General features: G+C 59.8%; 6 protein-coding genes across 6 annotated transcripts; 2 read left to right on the top strand and 4 right to left on the bottom strand.

Annotated features, from left to right (window-relative positions):
* Nucleotides 1–902: 902 nt before the first annotated feature.
* BXZ73DRAFT_75131 (uncharacterized protein) lies at nucleotides 903–2175 on the bottom strand (the record flags this gene model as incomplete). The annotated part of the gene is made up of 4 exons (XM_048022158.1): nucleotides 903–1190; nucleotides 1344–1808; nucleotides 1844–2038; nucleotides 2098–2175. 4 exons carry the CDS (start codon nucleotides 2173–2175, stop codon nucleotides 903–905), a joined length of 1026 nt encoding a protein of 341 aa, XP_047880884.1.
* A 3166-nt stretch (nucleotides 2176–5341) lies between these two features.
* On the top strand, nucleotides 5342–8062 carry BXZ73DRAFT_98378 (kinase-like domain-containing protein; the record flags this gene model as incomplete). Its single annotated transcript, XM_048027671.1, has 11 exons — nucleotides 5342–5399; nucleotides 5455–5527; nucleotides 5583–5778; nucleotides 5837–5969; nucleotides 6023–6273; nucleotides 6321–6501; nucleotides 6576–6851; nucleotides 6905–6995; nucleotides 7052–7347; nucleotides 7728–7762; nucleotides 7826–8062. The coding sequence occupies 11 exons, from the start codon at nucleotides 5342–5344 to the stop codon at nucleotides 8060–8062; spliced, it is 1827 nt and encodes a 608-aa protein (XP_047880885.1).
* A 424-nt stretch (nucleotides 8063–8486) lies between these two features.
* On the bottom strand, nucleotides 8487–9356 carry BXZ73DRAFT_98379 (uncharacterized protein; the record flags this gene model as incomplete). Its single annotated transcript, XM_048027672.1, has 4 exons — nucleotides 8487–8856; nucleotides 8905–8923; nucleotides 9004–9186; nucleotides 9257–9356. The coding sequence occupies 4 exons, from the start codon at nucleotides 9354–9356 to the stop codon at nucleotides 8487–8489; spliced, it is 672 nt and encodes a 223-aa protein (XP_047880886.1).
* Nucleotides 9357–10278: 922 nt separating this feature from the next.
* BXZ73DRAFT_98380 (cyclin-like protein) lies at nucleotides 10279–12291 on the top strand (the record flags this gene model as incomplete). The annotated part of the gene is made up of 5 exons (XM_048027673.1): nucleotides 10279–10293; nucleotides 10370–11281; nucleotides 11335–11874; nucleotides 11924–12061; nucleotides 12121–12291. The coding sequence occupies 5 exons, from the start codon at nucleotides 10279–10281 to the stop codon at nucleotides 12289–12291; spliced, it is 1776 nt and encodes a 591-aa protein (XP_047880887.1).
* Nucleotides 12292–13310: 1019 nt separating this feature from the next.
* Nucleotides 13311–14661, bottom strand: BXZ73DRAFT_42202 (uncharacterized protein; the record flags this gene model as incomplete). The annotated part of the gene is made up of 8 exons (XM_048018908.1): nucleotides 13311–13514; nucleotides 13584–13687; nucleotides 13746–13843; nucleotides 13895–13978; nucleotides 14032–14138; nucleotides 14189–14393; nucleotides 14459–14545; nucleotides 14600–14661. 8 exons carry the CDS (start codon nucleotides 14659–14661, stop codon nucleotides 13311–13313), a joined length of 951 nt encoding a protein of 316 aa, XP_047880888.1.
* Nucleotides 14662–17906: 3245 nt separating this feature from the next.
* On the bottom strand, nucleotides 17907–19175 carry BXZ73DRAFT_42199 (SURF4 family-domain-containing protein; the record flags this gene model as incomplete). The annotated part of the gene is made up of 6 exons (XM_048018907.1): nucleotides 17907–17986; nucleotides 18044–18066; nucleotides 18126–18368; nucleotides 18447–18688; nucleotides 18761–18815; nucleotides 18886–19175. The coding sequence occupies 6 exons, from the start codon at nucleotides 19173–19175 to the stop codon at nucleotides 17907–17909; spliced, it is 933 nt and encodes a 310-aa protein (XP_047880889.1).
* Between the last annotated feature and the right edge of the window lie 489 nt (nucleotides 19176–19664).

Genomic DNA, 19664 nt, shown 5'->3' on the forward strand with positions numbered 1-19664 from the left:
GCCTCACGCGTGCGCACGCTCGTCTGCACAGCGCAGTGTGGAGCGCACAGCCCTGACGACGACGAGCCCTACAAAGAGCCTGGCACGCCCGTGAGGACATGCGCGCGGCTCCACTGCTCTTCTTTTGCTCCGGGACCTGGGTCGGACTGCTAGTCCCAGGAGTCGTCGGTGCGCTTCTTCAGCAGGCACCCGTAGTCTACCCATGGGCGCGGGCGTGCGGGAGCGAGGCACGTCCTCGCCCACCAGCCTGAGCAGGAATGCGCGCGTGGCAGCGGGCTCGAGCTCTGCGGTTGGGAGCGCGCATGTGCCGAGCTTACGTTTCACCCACTGACCCGTGATGACCCGTGAACTAAGAAGGACGCATTGTACATGTAATAGATAGTATTCAATCAAGTCAGAATATAGAGGAGCAGGGGCCGCGTGTATTGCGCGCACGAAGCTTGCGCAGGATGTAATTGCGCCCTGCGCACACCACGATGGATGCGCGCTCTGAGAGCGCGGGTACAGTGCAAGAGCGTGGCGGCCAGGACGCACCGGTGCAGCTGCGCTCCCACTCGTGGATGTCACGGTTGTGGAGGACGCGCCCGCGCCGGAAACGTGGGCACAGAGAGAGCGCGGCGGTGAGGACGTGTCGGTGCAGCTTGTTCTGGCGTATACAATCGTCATCTCGCATGCACATTACAAGAAGGTGAAGGCGACGGGACTCACCTGTACACGCGTCGCATCGGTCTCCGTATCCTCTCGCAAACCGCATCGAGAGCGCCACGCTCGACGGACGGCGCACGCATGAGCCCTCCCCCTAGGCGTACGTGCGAGGCCTCAAGGACCCATCTCCCCTGCACCTCGCCCTTCTCTGCGCCCTCTCCAGCCCCCCACCGCCGCAGTACTCACGCCCCGGTCCGTCAGTGGTGTGTGTCTGTGTCCGTACCCGTGCCAGCATCCTCCCCCGCAGAAGCAGGCGGGTGGTAGACCTTGGAGACGACAAACGTGTCCTCGAGCAGGACGGTGTTCGCGCTCGCGCTCGCGTGCCGCCAGGCGCCGACGCGATACCCGCGGTAGACGGTGGGGGGGCCGCTGCCGCTGCCGCCTGCTGGCGGGATCTGGACGCGGACAAGGACGACAAGGCCGTCCCATGGGCAGACGCGGTAGAGCATGTACGCGCGCCAGGCTTGCGCGTATCGCGCGGGGGTCTGTGTGTGCGTGCAGCGTGCGGAGGGGATGGCAAGGGAGAAGAGAAGCGGAGAGGGAAGAAGAGGCGAGGCAGAGGGGGAAGAGGATGAAGGGAGCGTGCACAGGGGAGAAACAGGTCAGCAAAGGAGAGTGGACAGAGAAAAGTACGTTACCTCGCTGGTGATGAAGATGTCTTTGATCCCAGAACACGTCCGCTCGATGTCGATGTCCGAGTCCGTTGGGCTTGCCACACATGAGTGCGCGTCCTCCGACTCGTGCTTGTCGTTGTCCTCGCTTGATATGGTGTCGATGAGTTCGTCGATGTCCATGTCGAGCCCGTCCTGGACCTGCTGGCGCACGCGGTCGATGCGCGCCGCTCCGCCGTGCTCTTTGCCCATCTCGTGGTCGTGGTCGTGGTCGTCATCCAGCTCAACATCCCGGTCCGCGTTTTCGTCCGCATCGCACTCCGCCACCCTCCCCACCAAGATCTCTGCCACCTTCGCCCACACCTCGGCTTCTTCCTCCTCCCTGTTCGCCACGAACCTCTTGCACGTCTCCGGCTCGTGCGAGTCCCTCTCCCCCTCCATGTAGGTCTTGTAGACCCACTCCTTGGGCATGCCCTGCCGCCGCATGTGTACCTTGCGCCGGCCGCCGCGCGCCCAGTGTGCTGGACGGCGTATGTGTTCAGCGCGCCCTCGTCCGTCGCGTCGCTCGGCTCCCAGAGCGGGAGGAGCTGGGCGGGGGACATGCAGTAGTGCTCGCGCACGTCGAAGAAGAGCGCGTGGGCCACGGTGGAGAACGGGTTCTCGAGCCTCGCGTCGAACGCGTACGAGTGCACCGTGAGCGCGTGCCCATCCACGTCCGGGTCCTGCACGTCGTCCGAGCGTGAGCACGATAAGAGGCCACGGGAGGCGAGAGAACACTCACGAGGTGGTGGCCCGCCCAGAGCCCGGAGAGAGAACCGGGCGTGGGGACACCGCACGTCACCTGCAGCCAGCTCGACATCGAGCTCTCACGCCTCTCCGCGCCGCCTCGGCCACGCCGCGCGCACGGCATCGCGGTCACGATCGAGCGCACGACAACAACGGACAACTTGGAGGTGCACATCAGCCCCGACTGCGTTCCAGGTGAGCGTTCGTCGCGCGCGGGGGAGAGAGAGTGTGTGTGTGTGTGTGCGTGAGAGAGAGAGAGAGGAAGGGGATGCTGACGCGGACGCTCAGCAGACTCTCCGTGGAGCGCGATGAAAGGCGGGGAGAGCGACGTCGGTGCGTCTCCAAGCTCTCCCGTGTGGCACAAGTGCGAGCGGATGGGGTTCGGGGTGTAGGAAGTTGCGGGGTTTTGTATCAGGAGGACTTCTACTACATAGATGTCTGAATTGGGGTTCCCTGGTCGGACGGAATCGCGCGTTCGCGCCGGAGGTCGCAGAGCAAGCGCGAGTCTTTGAGGCGGCATGCTGCTGGGAGACTAGACAAGCAGAGGGCGATCAGCCCACACACCAGACCGCGCGCATACAAAGTCGGAGCACTTACGAGTCCGAAACCTTGGCCTTCCTGCTGTTTTCTGCCGCGGGGAAGAGGCGAAAGTGTCGTTGGAGTGGGCAGAGAAGAACGCGCTAGGTCTGGCTCTTCGAGGTCTTGGCACTGAGGACAAGAGAAAAGCACACGAGCTTCCTGTGGTCGACCGCAGCTCGGACGGCAATAGTAGTCCTTGCTCATCATGTGCGTGGTCTCGACGCGGCGAAGCGCGCAAGACTTGGGCCGTCGATTCGGGGTCGTTCGTCGGATCGAGCGTGCGCCTGCAATCGCCGCCCTCGCATTTCGTCAATACGAAGATGCGAATGACTGTGTCGCCCGCCCCGCGTCTTTCTTCTGCGCATTGGTCGCCGGCAGTTTGGTCTGCGAGGTGGATCAACTGGGGTTTCAGAGCTCGCACGCGGGAGAACGTGAGTGCCAGGACAGGCGGGGGCGGGGGCGGATGGCTATGCGGCGGTGGACGAGGGAATGCTTAAACGAACGGGATATTGAGGTCGGGGAGGGCGGCACGCCAGTCCCAGTCGACGTGTGGGGGCGGGCGGGTGGCGCGGACGGCACGGTACTCGTCAAGGTCGGCCAGTGTAACTGGATCTCCTCTGCTTCAGCGCGGTCAATGGGCATTGGGGAGGGTGCCATGGGATGGGAGTTCGAAGCTCTGCTTCTCGATGAACGCGATGACGAGGAGCTTGGCGGCGAGGGCAACGGGGAGCTCGGTGATGTTGACGTGGTCTCCAAAGTGGCAGCAGGTAGGAGGGCTGAGGAACAGAGAGAGGCAGAGGGACGGAGGCGGGAACGGGGAGGAAGGGAGTTGAAGTCGCGAGTCGCGACTGGCAAGCCGTGCGCGCAAGTGCCGACTCCAGCCGTCACACGTGACTGACCCGTGGTGTCAAGCGCCGTACCCGAGCGTACCCTGACCCGTGAGCCCACGGGTCCAGGTTTCGCGGGTCCGGGTACGGGTCGACTCAAAAATACCCGGGGGTGACCCGTGGTGATCACTAGCCTGTGACTGGGTCAGCGCGACGTGGACTTGCTGCTCTGCGCATTCTGCGCGTTGGAAACATCGCGCGATTGCCTCATGCGTCAGAGACGCGTTCTTACAGGGTGTGGGGAGACCTCTGCGTGAGCCTGGCTGCGCAGGTCGTAGTACATGAAGACAACTGAGGTGTGCGGGAATGGATGATAACACACATGAGGTAAGCCAAACACATACCTGAAACCAATGTTTCTGACAGCTTTTCTCCTCATCGACCTCACACAATACCGAGACCAAGCGGGAGAAGACAAAGGAAAAATGTAAGCCAGCATGAGGACCCTTCGAACACGTGTGTGAAGCTCTGCACCTCCAATCGCCACCCGCAGCAGAGTTGCGACAGGCCTTGCAGGATAACACGGCTCGAGAGGGAACGCAGGCTTCACTACACGCGGAGACGAGTCGGAGGAGAGTCACAAGAGCGACAGGACGACACGATCACCCTGGGAAATCGCCTGAGGCGACGCAGTCATATGACACGTGACTGTGTATGCAACCTCGCTTGTTGCTGCCGCCTCACTGCTAACATCTTCTCACCGAGCTCTCAGCCCTGTCTGTACTCGGCTTGTTGGAGAGGACGAAAATTTGAATGGGCAGTGGCTCTACGGTCGGTGACTCATCCCCAAAGTTAACATCACATCACCTGAGGGGCACTCGGGTATCTCGGCGGCAGAACTGGAGAGGTTTGTTCTGGCCACAGAAATTGTGTGGTCAATATTGGCCACTAATTCTAGGCTTTGTAAATCACTCTTGTGGTCGTGACACAATAGGATAGAATTACTGTGGCCTCACGGTGTACAAGCTTTGTCAGAGCTGTGGTAGCGCCACTGTATCAACAAAGTCTGAACTGCTGCATCTACGGGTATAAAAGGGTTGCTCAGGTGTCCGTTGTGCCTCATCATCTCGCTGCAGTCACTCTACTCCTCTCAAAAATTTCTCATCTTCCTTATGTCGGGTTTAGACCCATCTCTATGTGATGGTGATGATGGGTGCGGGCGTGTCTTCTCCCAGAAGACCACTCCTGGATTATGCACTCTGTGCGCACGCAAGCATGAGCATCGAACATCGGGTGATGCAGAGACACCAGAGGCGTTTGTGAGCACATTTAACCTATTTTTGGCTCTCATGCTAACCACCAGTAGTCATTCCCTCAGTGCGAGCAGTGCGGACGCCTCTATAGGCACCTGGATGCTCCAATTTGTGGTCTGTGCTCTAGTCGGAATAGTGAGTACAAGTTTGCTCTATCTTCCCCGGTCTCATTATACGACATATCACATTAGCGTCAGCCAATATCACACCTCTAGCCTCCAAGGCTGTCAGCATCGCACTTCGTGAACAGGAGAAGCCGCACAGTGTGCAATTCTATCGTTCTGCCTCTCAGGCGAATGCGTCTTCACCTACGACCTCCCAAATGCTTCCACCTCTTCCCCCTGATGTTGTTGGTGCTCGCACCTCTCTCGCACCTCTCCCGTATCGTCCCAGGAATATTCCAAAGCCTTCTCAGCCCGCCCAGTTTGTCTCCACAAGTTCAGCTCATTATTCTGATACTACCCGTCGCATTTTCGTCACTCTGAAACCCACCTTTCACCCTGGTGCTGCTGGGAGGATGATGACTTCTACACTGGCTCCCGTGTCTCAGAACTGGCCGCATAACACTCTAATGCATGGTGAGTGTCCGTCTTAGCCCTACTTGATTGTACGTGCTAAGTAACACGCTTTTAGAAATTCTATCAGACGCTCTTGAGCGTTGGAACCAGGCAAAATGGGCCAACACTGCCTCCCATAGACTTGCGACGTATGTCATGTTACATTTACAAGTTTGCCATCTGCTAACACAGTTTTATATACAGTCAAGACGCGTCCATACGCTTTCCCCATAATCGTAACCCGCTGACCAGGGCTACAGAGGCGATTTCAGTTGGAGAGTTCTTCGACGCTCATTTCATCTCCCCTCACCGCGAGCTCTTTTTCCCAAGTGGCTCGTCGTCACGCAAGAGTGGTAGAGGCAACACACTCGATCTTGAGGCTTACATTGACATTGCAGCGGTATGTGATTTAGTCTCTGAACTAATATGTAAATCTGATTTCTTTCCTGTCACAATAGTTCGAAAAGCGCACAGGGTCCACCGCACCAGATGGGCTCAGTACGAAGAAGGGTGGTCGCAAACGCGCTCATGAGTCTACTGAAGGCGTCTCTGAGTTTTCAGGTACCCATACCTCTAGTAAGCGCTCTAAAGGTACGAGTATTTGACTTGAGAACTTCGCCATAATAGCAACTCAGGCCATTTAGGTCCCAGGATGCAATCAGAGTTCTCCTCCAGCCTCGCATTTGGCCGGACTATGCCGCAATCCACAACCTCTAGTCTATCTGCTCTACAAACCACATCTGCGACTCGATCCGAAGATGTTCTATTCTACTTGGGTAGACTGCGATCCGAGACCGGCACTGGTGGCATCGCTATCACGTGGGATGACATCCCTACAACTGGGAGCATTGCTACCCAGTACTCTGCGTCCGGAAAGACCAAGAGGGTGTATACAGTGAGTTATTAATCACCTTGTGTGGCGCATTGACTAACATCTTTCAGCTTTCCCTCTCCGAGGCTCACACCACCGTCCGATACGTTGCCAAGCGCTTTTTCAACTTTGGCCCAGGTCAGAAAACGGTGTCACTTGAAGAGCACAGCAGCTACCTTGAGTTGGAAGCTCGCCGATTGGTGCTCGGGCAGTTCTTCTTGAAGAACTTCTATGAGACCGCGGAGTCAAATGGTGTGGATGTTGATTTCGGCAAGTGTTTCTCTTTCAACTGCTTGAGAAAGAGGATCTGAACTGACTTGAAACAGGATTCGCGTTTTCTGGTTGCCTGCTTGCTGAAGAGATCATCGTGGATGGCAGCCCCTCTGTCGCGTCGGGTGTCACTTCGGAGCAATGGGCTGATGAACCCAAGCCGCGTCTTCTGTGGCTTCTTGAGCCAATCAGGCCCGGAGGGGAACCGAAGCGTTGGAGCGGAACCCTTGTGCACCGCAATAACGAGAGCCTATCCTCAATGACCATGGGAGCGTTTACTCACTTCACGTATGAGTATAGCAATAGTAATATTGTCATTGCCGACCTGCAGTGTAGGCCTCCTCCTTCCTTCGAGCCTCATAATTGCTGATCAAATATTTCATAGCGGTTCACGGACTTTTCAATGAGCAGTCCCTAACTCTGAAAGCCACCTCCGGTCAGATCTTATTCGATCCCATGACACATACTCCGGAACGGTGCGTGCGCTGCTCTCAAGTAGCATGAATATTTACCCTAAAAATGATCTCAATAGCGATACCGGCATCGGTGACTGCGGCGTTGACGGTATGGACGCGTTTCTCGAGCAGCATGAGTGCAACAGGCTCTGTGATGCTCTGGGTCTCAACCTTCTACCATCCTCGCATTCGTTGTCCCCGAATATCCCTGCTCCTCGTGCTCGCAAGGGTAAGGGTAAGCAGGTGGATCGATTTGCTGACGAGTATTGGGTGGAGCCTGTCGACAATGACAATATCGCAGAAGGGGGTGGTGACAAGGAGCCGGAGGTGCAGGAGAAGATAACACTGGACGAGACCGAGACCGAGGAGTCCGGTAGGGAGAATGCTATAGAAGAGAATGGCTCAGACGACGATTGAGTCTAGGGTTGTAATTGTGTACAAATGGTATCTGGTCTCCAATATCCTGGTCTTGAATGGACTTGTACAGGTTCAATGCTGGCACACTGGAAAGAGTGAGCATGCGTGCAGTGTGAAGTCGTGCATACCAACGTGGCTCTTCAAGCATGGGGGCGCATGTAAGGAACACGGTGATGCTTGCCGCACTCTCTGCGGCACCATCTGGGTCGGGGGCGTAAAGATTGCGTGAGACTCGGGAGCTGTGGCCAGCGTCGGAGAGGGAAAAGGTGTGGAGAGCCGGTGCGTGCATCCCGCCTCCCTCTAGGCTGGCGCACACGTTGCTGACCCCAGGCACAGGCGGGAATGCGGGGATCGGGTACGAGACGTGCAAGGTACGTCGACGGAGATAAGTGCTTGTGCTTATGCTTGTGCTCACCGACGCGGAACACATACAGTGTCTGCTCGCTCACAACGTGTGTGTGTACCTCGTGAAGCGCAGCCACTTCAAGGCCGAGGGTGTTATCGCGTTGCTCAAGGTCGCGACGGGGCGCGAGGCCGTCTTCTTCGAGCTCGACCTCGTGAGCCTCGTCTTCGTCCATAACACGGCGGATGAGTTCATGTGGAAGGAGCGCGAGCTGCACATCCTCTTCAACAACGCCATCAGGATCCCGGCTATGACGCACTATATATGATGCTATGCGATGCCTGTCCCACGCGCCGTTCTTGCCACTCATTCAGTTCCACACTTCTCCATATGTTATGCTTCCGGATTCCTGATTGCACATGTATATATACTACGATACTGTACAACACTCTTTAGCGATCAATGCAGTTCTTGTATTCTCTTCTCACATCTCGTGCGCTCCCGGCGTCGTCAGCCATCGCCCTTCGCCACAGGCGCTCAGTGTTCCCATCGCCGATCACGCCTTGCGCACCCATAGCCGACCGCGCCTGAGTGTTCCCATCGCCGACCGCGCCTTGTGCACTCATCGCCGACCGCACCTCGTGCACTCATCGCCGATCATACCTCGCGCGCTCTCGCGACTCGCTCGCCTCTTCGTTCATTGCTGCACGCCCGCGTCAGGGTGGCCACCCAGGCGCGTCCAGACGCGGGTGTCAAGGTCGAGCGCGAGGAGCATGTTCCCACCGACTCCCGAGCACCCAGTCCGTCGTCCCGCCGAAGACGAAGAGCATTCTGCGGACGAGGACAATGCAGAAGTCGTTGTAGCTCGACTCGAGCGGCCACAGGCCCGAGCCGAGCGCCATCTTCGTTTTCACCTGCGACCACGTGTCTGTGCGCAGGTCGAAGACGTCGAGCGTCGAGCGGCCGTGGAGGAAGTACGCCCGCGCGTTTGGGGGGTCGACCTCCATCTGAAAGTTGGGCAGCCGCCGCGAGCTACGCTCGGGGGAGACGGGGTAGGCGGGAAGGGCGCGCCAGCCTGCCTCGGAGTCCTTGCCAAGGTCTATGTAGTGGAAGTCATGGTACCTGCGCGCGACGTGAGCGGCGTCTCGAGGCTATGACGGTTGAGCTTACCAGGGTCCCGGGAGCGCATCTTTCTCCCCACCAAGCACGTATAAGCGACCCAGGTCTCCGTCAATCGCAGTCTAGTCTTATGGAAGATCGAGTACGCACTGTTCCAGACGAAACTCGCAACCCCCTGACGAGGGGCGATGCCCTTCACACGTATCTTCTTCCAGCTTCCCATGAGCTGGAGGCGAGGGTACTTGATCTCCTGCTGGGTCACCAAGGCCGGGTCTGGGTGTCGCAGCGCCGTCAAATCCTCCAGCTTGTAAGGCCCCCTCTCCACGAGTGATTCTAGATGCCCGCGGTGCATGGTGGGCATCATCCCGATATTCTCGACGATGGACCGCAGCGCTGGTGTTACCGAGGTCCATGACCACCTCCATCTTGTTGTAGAAGCCAATCGCCCGTCCGTCCCAGTAGTCTTGTGAGTTCAGATGCACGTTCATCCACTCCAAAAACATTGTGAGCAAGGGCGTTTGATCTCAAGGACGACATGCCGACCGAAACAGGGGATAGGGCGAGTGAAGTAGATGTTGCGGAGGATCGCATGCATCTCCACCACCCAATTGAGTGCCTGCGATGAGTCGTCAGTATGCGTTCCTCCAACGATAGCCTTGGGGTCAAACCTGCACATAGTTCCCAGCGCGCCGTTATAAGGCGTCTAGCCTTACAAACGTGTGCGTCTCCGGCCTTCCTTTCCTTCTGCACCCACGCAGGCTGATGTGGGCGCAGCAGGGGCGTGATGTCCACCCCTGTGGAGATGCTCACCAAGGAGGCCAGTGGGGGACGAACGTCAGTTTCGACGCCCCCATATAGTGTATGCTACTCACCCAAGGTCAACGTCCGACCGTCCGCCTCGCCTCAGCCGTTCCGCCGTCCTGACTCCTCCGTGTCTTCTCCGCTTGCACATCTCTTCCTTCCTCCCTTTCACGCGCTCACCTTCTCCTCTCGCGTCCCATCAGCGCGCCGTAGGGACGGGCTCCGCAGAAGCATGGGAGACCGTGGTGTCACATAAAAAGTATTAGTCATCATCTATTGTCTGTGGCCGGCACAGCCGGCACCGGCCCGATGCCGCGTCAGCGCGCACAAAACCAAAAACGAAGCGTAGCTAATCCGCGCACTATAGGCATGGGCCGAGCGAGCGAGAGAGGGGGCAGGCGGATACAAAGGCTCAGGATGTGGCAGGGCGAGGTCACGGCCAAAGGCCCGGCAGGCGCGTCGGAGGTCACGTGGGTGATGCGCGCGAATGGGCGTGTTATTTTGTTGTGTTTGTGGCTGGTTGAACAAAACGAGCCGCGGGGCGAGCGCTCGTTGGCATCCCACATCCACTCTGCACCTTCCCCATCCTGTACGCTCAACCCTCATCGTGCCTGTCTCTCCCACATGTCTGGACTTCCTGTGAGTACTCATCCTCGCGCCCTACGTCCCCCGTCGTGCTGAGTTGACCCGACGTTGTCCGCCGCCACCTCGATAGACACGACGTGTGACCCGGGCCACCGCGCGGCCCACCGTCCTCAAGGATAAGGAGAACGCAACAGCACGTAATGGCCGTACAGCAGCATCCCGCGCGAAACCCCCTTCCACACAAGCCGCCTCAGAGAAACCAGAGAACATTAAACCCGCGGGGTTGTCCCGCGTTACCGCCTCCACGGCAGCCACCAGGGCCAAGTCGGCGGGCGTAGCAGGCTCCAAGGTGGACCCTAGCACCCAGATTAAGCGCAAGCGCGAGGCCTTGGGCGAGGTCCCCAAACCACCAGAGAACAGGGCGGGACCCGCAGACGCCGGCGCCGGAGCGTTCGACTTCAAAGGCAAGGAGAAGGTCAAGGAAGTGAAGGAAAAGTTCGAAGGCGTCGTGGTCAAGCAGACGACGACTACGACGACGGTTGCTCGTAAGCCTATTCGCACCGTCGTTGATTCCTCTACGACAACCACCGCGATAGCAACTTCAACAACACGTCGCACGCGCACCACCATCGCCCCGTCCCAGTCACAACTCAAGCCCCTACGAGAACATGATGAGGATGCCATGGCGGTTGACTCCCATCCCGTCGCTCCTATTCCCTCACCAAAACGCTTCGTCGCTGCTCGTGAGGAGAAGCGTACTGGCATCCCCGCACAGTCCCGCGTGCCCCGGCGTGTCACAAGGCCACAGAGTCGCGAAGTGGACGAGGAGGAGGCGCACCGCGCATTCAAGAAGCGGCGCACATCTTCAGACGTCCCCGAGGTCGAAGCTCTTCACGAGGAAGAGGTTGAGAACGCAGTGGCGCCCGGAGAAGCCGATCCAAATGGCGACGAGTGGGACGACCTGGATGCCGAGGACGATGATGATCCCCTCATGGTTAGCGAGTACGTCGTCGAGATCTTTGAGTACCTTAAAGTGGTCGAGGTATGTTGTCAGCCTTCATGCGCATGCGTGTCTGTATTGATGCTTCTGTTCAGCAAGAATCGATGCCCAACCCCAAGTACATGGCGAACCAGAAGGACCTCGCATGGAAGATGCGCGGAGTCCTCACGGACTGGCTGGTTCAAGTACATTCTAGGTTCCGCTTGCTCCCCGAAACCCTGTTTCTCTGTGTCAACATCATCGATCGTTTCCTCTCCGCTCGCGTTGTCTCGTTGGCAAAGCTGCAGCTCGTGGGGATCACGTGCATGTTCATCGCCGCCAAGGTTGAAGAGATCCTTGCGCCTTCGGCGAGCAACTTTCTCTACTGCGCCGACTCGTCATACACCGAGACCGAGATCCTCCAGGCCGAGCGTTATGTCTTGAAGACCATCGAGTGGAACCTCAGCTACCCGAGCCCCATCCACTTCCTCCGCCGGATCAGCAAAGCTGACGACTACAACATTCAAGTGCGGACAATTGGCAAGTATCTGCTCGAGATCCAGTGCCTCGAGTGGCGCCTCATCGCCGCTCCCCCGTCCTTGCTGGCCGCTGCGGCTATCTGGTTTGCGCGCTTGATCATTGGGTTTACGGAATGGGTAAGTGCTTCCTGAGTTGTGTTGTGGCTATGTCGCTCACCTGCGCCAGACCCCGAACCTTGCGCACTACGCCTCATACCGGGAGAGCGACCTTATCCCGACGGCAAACTTGATGCTTAACTATGTGCTCAAGCCGGTCGAGCACGAGTCGTTCTTCAAGAAGTATGCGTCCAAGAAGTACATGAAGGTCAGAGAGTGTGCCGCCTCCCTTGGATTGTCGTTGCTGAGCTTTCTCCCCGACTGTAGGCCAGCGTCTTCGTGCACGATTGGGCGCGTGAGCACTGGGCAGAGAACGCGCGAGTGGACTTAGCTTCAGAACTTCCGGCGCTGAAAGAGGTTCTTCGCGAGCGACGTGAACAGGAAGAACGACTGCTAGCGGCGCAGGATGCCAACGGATACGACAAGCACCATCCTTAGGCAACTTTACTGCAAGTGTTTTGAACGGAATGTCGCGCCGGCGTTGCGCCGTGGACTCGGAACTGCATGAACCACCCTACTCTATCGTCGCTTCGCCTTTCGTCGTCGTCATCATCACACCCGCTCTTCGTTTCCCCGCGCGCACGGCCGCGCGCTGTGTTGTCTAGCATGAACTGTCGTCTCCCGCTCGGACGCTCGCCCGTTCAAAACTGCATACCTGCATACCACCTGCACGATGTTTATTGTTGTCCTAATCGCCATCCTGCCATCGCCATCCAATGCCGTCCTCACGCTGTACATTCCCCTCGCAACTCACTCCCCCGTTTTTGCACCTTGTCTTCATCCAGCTCTCTGTCTCCCGCCTCCCCCAGCCTCTTCTCGGTCGCCCCTGCCCTCCCCCACCGCTGTCAGCCGCCGAAGTTCCCCGCGCGACTCACCTGTCCCATCCTGGTCCCCTCTCTCCCTTCCACCCGCACTCTTTGCCCACGTTGCACCCATGCCCACTTTGTACCTATCTATTCCTCACATCCATCCAACCGCCTTCCCACGCTAGATGCACAGTAGTAATACTCACGTGGCAGTCGCCCTCATGTGCCATGGCCGCCTGCAAGGATTCCCCCACGTATGTTATGACCTCCCTCTAGCCCCATGTCTACCCCAACCGTGTTTCTTGCTTTGTACGCTACCATGGTAATTGCCCTGCGAGTGGGCTCTGAATGCAGCATGTCAATGTCAATCGATGTCCTCGATTTGTCTCCGGGATATCAAGGCGTTCTGGGTCTCGCCGTACGTCCGGCTGGTGTCTTGTTCAGCCGCCGTCTGGTGGATGCCGTGGGCTCTGTTGTGGTTCGTGAAGGTATGGTGCAGATTGGCGCTTATCTATAGTCTGGAGTTCATCTCGTACCGAACCGGACAGGTGATGCATGTGTGCGAACGTTCGCGTCATATAGGACAGGTAAATGTACAGTACAGTAAACGGGACGACCGACGCCTCACGCGTCCGCCCAGAACCCACGCACTCATCCCCAGATAGCCTCTGCGTCCACCTCGCGCGCAGATCGCTCCCCCTGCGGCGCCCCGTTCGGCCCGTGCTGCAGCGCCTCCTCGTCGGGCGGAAGCGCGATGGGCCCCCGCCTCGGCCCCCGCCGTCCGCGGAACCACGCCCACAGCGCCGAGATGACGAGCGCGGCGGGGTGGAGCACGGTGAACGCGATGGCCGTGACCTAGAACGTGGCGGTGGGCGAGCGTCAGCGATTGTGCCGCCCCGAGCTCGCAGAGCTGGTTGAACGCACCATGATAGGATACGGCTTCGGGGACTGGCTCCACAAGCTGGCACACATCCAGGTGGCGGCGACGCACCAGACGATATCGCGGCGCATGGCGATGACGAGCAGGCCTTTGGTGGGCTTGTTAATGCGGCTGCGTTTGCGTTGTGGAAGGGGGGAGGTACACACCGATCAAGTTGACGCCCAGTACGACCCCGAGGCCAGACCACTGCCCGCGGTCGTAGTGCTGAGGCTCACCGGGCGACCAGGTCTTTCCTAGAACGACACTGGGCGCGCGGTGAGGATACGGGAAAACTGAAGGCACGCGGGGCACTCACAAGAGACTGTTCGCGAACAAGACGTTGAGGGGGAGCAGCAGGAACGCGCGGAGGGGTGCGTGTATGAACGCGATCTCCAACGGCCTGGGAGTGCTTCGTGAGCGCATCTACGAATATATAATTTCAACTGTGCTCACCGTTTGTTGGTGGGTGCATGATAGACGAGTAGCACGATGTTGGAGTAGAGGAGCAGGACAAGAAGGACGCCCAGGCATATGGTGGAGATCAAGAATGCTTGCAATATCTGTTGGATGATGAGTTACGTCGCGTCGTTCTGAGTCCCTCTATTCTCACCCACGAGATCGCCCAGAGTGCCATAACCCAATTGGAGAGCATGAGGGGCATACCGCATCCTTTGATGAGCGCACGTTTCGTCTCCGGCGCGCGCGCGAAGACAAGGAGAATGCAATAGCCGACTTGAAGGATGTATATGCCCACGATGTAGACGGCGACCATGTACGGTTGTGGTGTTATCGACGAAGGATATAGTTCGAATATTCTGGCTGGACGATGTCAATGAACATATGATTCAGAGTGAGCACTTGGAGGGCTTGACTCGCGCACTGACCAACATTTGGGTTGACCATGAACGTGCACACCATCAGAGTAGCGATATTGACGAGTAAGGACAGTGGTGTCAGCACTTGTAGTCTGTCCACGCGAGGTCAGTGTATGGACTGCTATGGCCGAGGAGCGGGGACGAACCTGATGAGAGCGAGGTAGTCTCTCACTGCGGGGTGGGAAGTGTCGATAGGCAGGTCTTCCATCATCTTGGTAGGAGAGAGGATGGCGGTAGGAGCAGAGGAGGCTCAGGAACGACAGGCTGGCCTCGCTCGACGCTGGGGCCAACGGCGAGCGGAGAGGGCGATGACGTCAGAGATGAAGGGGCCACACGTGGCTAAGAATACCCCTATTCTAGGGTTTCCATTCCGGGCGGCGGTTCTTGAACGCCTGTCGCCTGCTGCGCCTGATCAACACCCTCGCCGCCTTCGCCAACTCGGACTCGTCGCCCACGGCCGCATGCCTCCCGCTGGCACTCCCGTCTTCGAAGATCAGAACGCCGGGCTGTCCAGCGCGCCAGTGCGCCGGCCGGTGGGTGCGAGTGCGCGACACGCGTCCCGGCCCGACGTCTGGAACGGCAGCCATCGTACGTCGTTCTCGCCCGCCCTGGCCGCCGTTGGATGCGCGCTCTGGATCGCTTGCGTCTCCCATCGCTTCCCATCTTCTCCGGCCGCCGCCCCCTTCGTCGCTCACTGATCCTTCGACGCCTTCCTCGAACTCCCCCTCGACGTGCTCAGCACCCGCTGCACATTCCTCAGAGGCCCCCGCAGCAGCTTCCACGTCCAACAAGCAGCCTTTCTCACTCACCTCGTCCCGTCCAAGCCTACCTATCTCTCTCCCACACCTCGTGCTCCCCAAGTATCAAGTCCAATCGGCGTTCTCCCCCCACGCCCCACGCCCCGTAATCCGAGAGTCTGTCCGACGTCTCCCCCTGCTTCTTACAGCTCTCGCCGGCTTCTGCTCGCCACGGTTCGCGGGAAGCAGGAGAACAAACGCCGCACCTATCCCCTCTCCAGCTCCGGCCGTCTTGGCCCCTCCGCTCGGTCACCCCGTCCCACCGATTCTCGCCTCTCACCATCGCTCTGCCCTCGCAAGCGTGTGTTTTTACGTACCGACCCCTCCTCCTCCTCACGCCCACGCCTGTGCTTCCCCCGCACCACAACGGTCCGTCTACAGCGTCCGCGGCGGAAAAGGGAGCGTGGGGCCCGCACTGCACATGATGCAGCGTGTCCGTGGCGTCCACGGGCGTCCCAGCCTCGGACACCCCTGGCGTCCTGTACGAAATCCGCTGGCCCGACCTTCGACGTCGGCGGAACCTCTTTCTGATGCAGCCGACGCGTATCCCCGACTAGCCCATCCTTGGACCGTCGCTCTCGAGATCGGCACCCGTCCCAGATCGTCCTCTCCGTCCCCAAATCCATGCATCACATCGACGCGTCACTCGCCGGTCTCCCCTCCCCTGCAACCCTCCTGCTACGACGGTCGAGTGCACCCCGACTGTCGCATGCCCACAGCGTCTTCTCTCGCCGTCTTCGCCGACCTATCTCCCTCATCTCACAGTCAATCTGCGGCTGCCGGTCGCGGTCCTGTCTTCCCCAAAACGCACCCGGTGACCAGCACGGCAATACCTCCCGGCCTCAAATTCATGCCGGACCACCGCCGCAACACCGCAACACCGCGACACCGCGCACCGAGCGATAGAGCAGGAACCCTACGCACATTTGCTCGACACCCTGCGCTCGCGGCCATCGCAAAATTCTGGAGACCGCCGAGCCCGTTCGCGCTCCGAAAAAACAGCGTCGCCGCACCCCTACCGACGACCGACCCTGAGGCTCTCCTGCATGTGCGCCCCTGGCGTACCTCCTCGCATGCCCGACGATCCCACGCCCGCCTACAAACCCGCGCACCTCCAGGCTCCGTTCCCCCTCGGACTCAGGCTCGCCCCGCCCCGTCCGCACGCACCCGCCGGACATCTACATAGAACCGCTAGCAGCGCCAGCACCCCTCGCGCCCCGTTCGGCGGCGCCAAACCCCCGACGGGGCCCTGGTCCTGGTCCTGGGCGAGCAGAAGGCGAACCACGCCGAGTGTGTGCGCCCAGATGCGCCCCCGCCGCACCCCTGCACCCCATACGTAACGGAGAACGCCGCACGCTCTCTGCCGACGCCGTCGTCGACGCGCACGGGCGGCGTCCGGGCGGTGGACGGGGTGGGCAGGAACGATCCAGATCCCCAGGGCCCCCCTCCGCGCGTCGTCCTCGGCTGGGCGCACGTATAACCCAACGCTATCACTGCCAGCACGCGGGCCTGGTGGGGGGTTCTTCGAACGTCGGAACCCTTCGAGGGCCCTCGAATCCTCGATCGCACGAGCCGCGCTCCGAGTGCGCCGGACGTGCGGCGTCGCACATACCCTACATACCCGGGCTGTCGCCTAGCCTAGTGTGCCCAAGGGCGGGTGCCGAACCACCCGCGCGCGGGAGGACGCGGTTCGGCGGTTCGGGAATTCGAGGGTTCGGGGATCGCACCGGGGCGAGCCAGACCGGCGGCGGGTGTGACGGGGGGTGCGTGTACGTACTGCCATGCGTGCATGTATTCGCTGAGCACCGCACACGTACGAGGGCGGCACGACGTCATAGGCCTGGTGTGTGCGACCGGGATTTGTGTGTGCAGACTGCCTCCGGGACGTCGATGCGGAGGCTGTCGCCGGGAGGAAGCGCGAATACTTGTGCGCACCGGTACTAGTCGCTCGCTCGTCTCGTACCCGGTCACTCCGCACCGCACCGCACCACCGGCGTCGGACCCAAGTGCTCGACATGGTATATGCGTCGTCACGGCTGGGCCGTACACGCAGCGCAACAACCTTGAATCCGCTCGTCCTTCGTCAAAGACACACCGACCCGCCTCGGCGCCGCGGCCCACTGGAGCGAAGCGAGACGCCCCGATCGCACGCCTGTGCAAACGCAAACGCAAACGGGAGAAGCCTTAGCGAATTCCGCCCACCGCGCGTGTGCGTGCAGCTCGAGCACCGGGCGCAGGCCCAACTCAAATCCAATCGCCTCTGAATCGCCGCCTCGTGCGAAGCTCTGCGCCGTCCGTCCGTCCGTCCGACGAACGCAAGACACCCACCGGCGACCGGGCACCGGCCGCTCGCCGCGCGTCCCACACTCTCGCCCGGGCGCACGCACGCTCCCGACCCGCCGGCCGAGCGTGGATCGTGAAGCGAGACTGACGAGTCAAGGCGGGCGGCGGAAGAGAGAGAAGGCGAAGGAAAATAAAGACACTAAATTAACAGGATCCAGAGACACGACCGACCCCTCCCAAGCGGTGGCTTTTTCGCGGAATGGAAAGGATACAAAGAGAAACTCCAACTGCCCCTGTCCCCGTGCTCTGCTCTGCTTGCTTCCGCCTCGTTCGCTCATCTGGACGGGACATGGCTGGCGTTGGTGCGAGACTCTTAGTACGTCTTCTTCTTCTCGTCCACTGAGAACCCGCCGGGGCCCATGTTCACGAGGAGGATCAGCCCACCGACAATTGCTATATGCGGACGCGAGTCAGTAACATTCAGTGGCAAACGCGCAAACAGGGACTGACAGAGAGTCTGGAAGAAGTCGTATCTGGAAAGCAACATGCGTCAGGATGAATGCAGGGAGCGAAATAGGACGGATGTACGTACTTGAGGAAGTCGCGCTGGGGGTGCGCCGAGTGGATGCTCCAGAAGTTGTTGATGAACACGTTGAAGACGCTGAGCATCACGACCAGGAACGCGGCGGACCACTTCGCCTTGAAGCCGACGGCAACCATGATGCACGCCGCGAGGCCGACGATCGACATGAACACACGCGCGATGCTCCACGTCCCGCGGAGGATGAAGCCGATGAAGAGGAAGATGAGCAGTACACGTCCCGCGAGGAGGAAGCTGTGCACGCGCACGCGCGCGGAGAACGTCGCCCGGTCAGCGTGTGCCCCACATCAGAGACAGGTGATTAGCACCCACTATTTCTTGCGGTCGTTCTCCGAGAGCGTGGGCAGGCCGGCGAAGAGCTTCTTGCGGGTGTACATCGAGTCAGAGAAGACCATGAGGAGGCCACCGATGACGGATAGGTTGCGGAGGAAGAAGTTGAGGTCGAAGATGAGGCCGTAGCCGAGAGCCTGGATGACGACGACACCAAGCAGACCGCCGACCGCGTACTCTGTGTACCTCTTCGTGATCACTGCGCCGGAACCGACGAGCATCGTCTAAACAGATCGCCAGGGAGGGAAGCGTGGAATTAGGGACTAGGCCATAACGCAACAATGCAGCATACGTACAACCACGTTCAAAATCAGGAAGATGTGGGAGATGCCCCACGGGAAGTGACGATGTCTGGCAAGCCACGAAAATCGCATCACCTCCTCCGTCCAACACGTCGCAGTGAACAAAAATGCAAACGCACCTCTGGAGGTACCAGATCTGGTCGCTCCATTGCGTCATGATGCGCAGCGAGTCCTCCAAGAACGTCCCGACGATTAAGAAGCGGCCGATGGCGGGGAGGTGCGGCTTGAGCGGCTGGGTGTAGATGTCGACGTTCTCCTCGACCGTCTGCGCGAACGCGCGCAGCTTCTCAATCGGGTCGTCCGGGTTGGCAGCTCTGTAGCCCGCCGAGGGCCGTGAGTTGGCGAACCCGTGCGGGTCCGGTGAGTAGCCTCCAGAGGCTGGGCGAGCGATGTTGATGCGAGCCGACATGGCGTGCGTGCACAAAGGGCGGAAGGAGCGGCGCGGCCGAGGCGTGCGGGGGTGAGCTTGCGAGACGAGGTGTGGAGCTTAGGAAAGAGACGAAGGGCCCGCGAGCGCGAGAGAGAGAGAGAGAGGAAGTGGGAAGAGAGAACAGCGTCGGAAGCCGTCCAGGAGGTGAGGGCGACGTGGCGAATACCCGTGGGAAGGTGCACATGGACGATCGCGCCCCTCCAGCGCAAGGCCGAGCAACAAATGCGGTCCCCATCATCTGCACATCATCCGATCATCCCCTCTCGCACCCCGAGCCCACCTCGCCATCCCCGACACCACCATCTGCGACACTGCCTGGCACTTATGCTGCGCGAACCACTGAGCACCGGCGGGCGGTTCCAGCTGTCGTGGGCCAATCACTGCGCGGCGTCTCGAACACGTGGCGGCGCCTACGCGCTCCCTGATGGCGCATCGCGACGCGCGACGCGTTTTGTGTCCGTTCCTCTT

The sequence above is a fragment of the Epithele typhae genome (assembly GCF_022376455.1).
Source record: "Epithele typhae strain CBS 203.58 chromosome Unknown BXZ73scaffold_7, whole genome shotgun sequence".
Lineage (NCBI taxonomy): Eukaryota > Fungi > Basidiomycota > Agaricomycetes > Polyporales > Epitheliaceae > Epithele > Epithele typhae.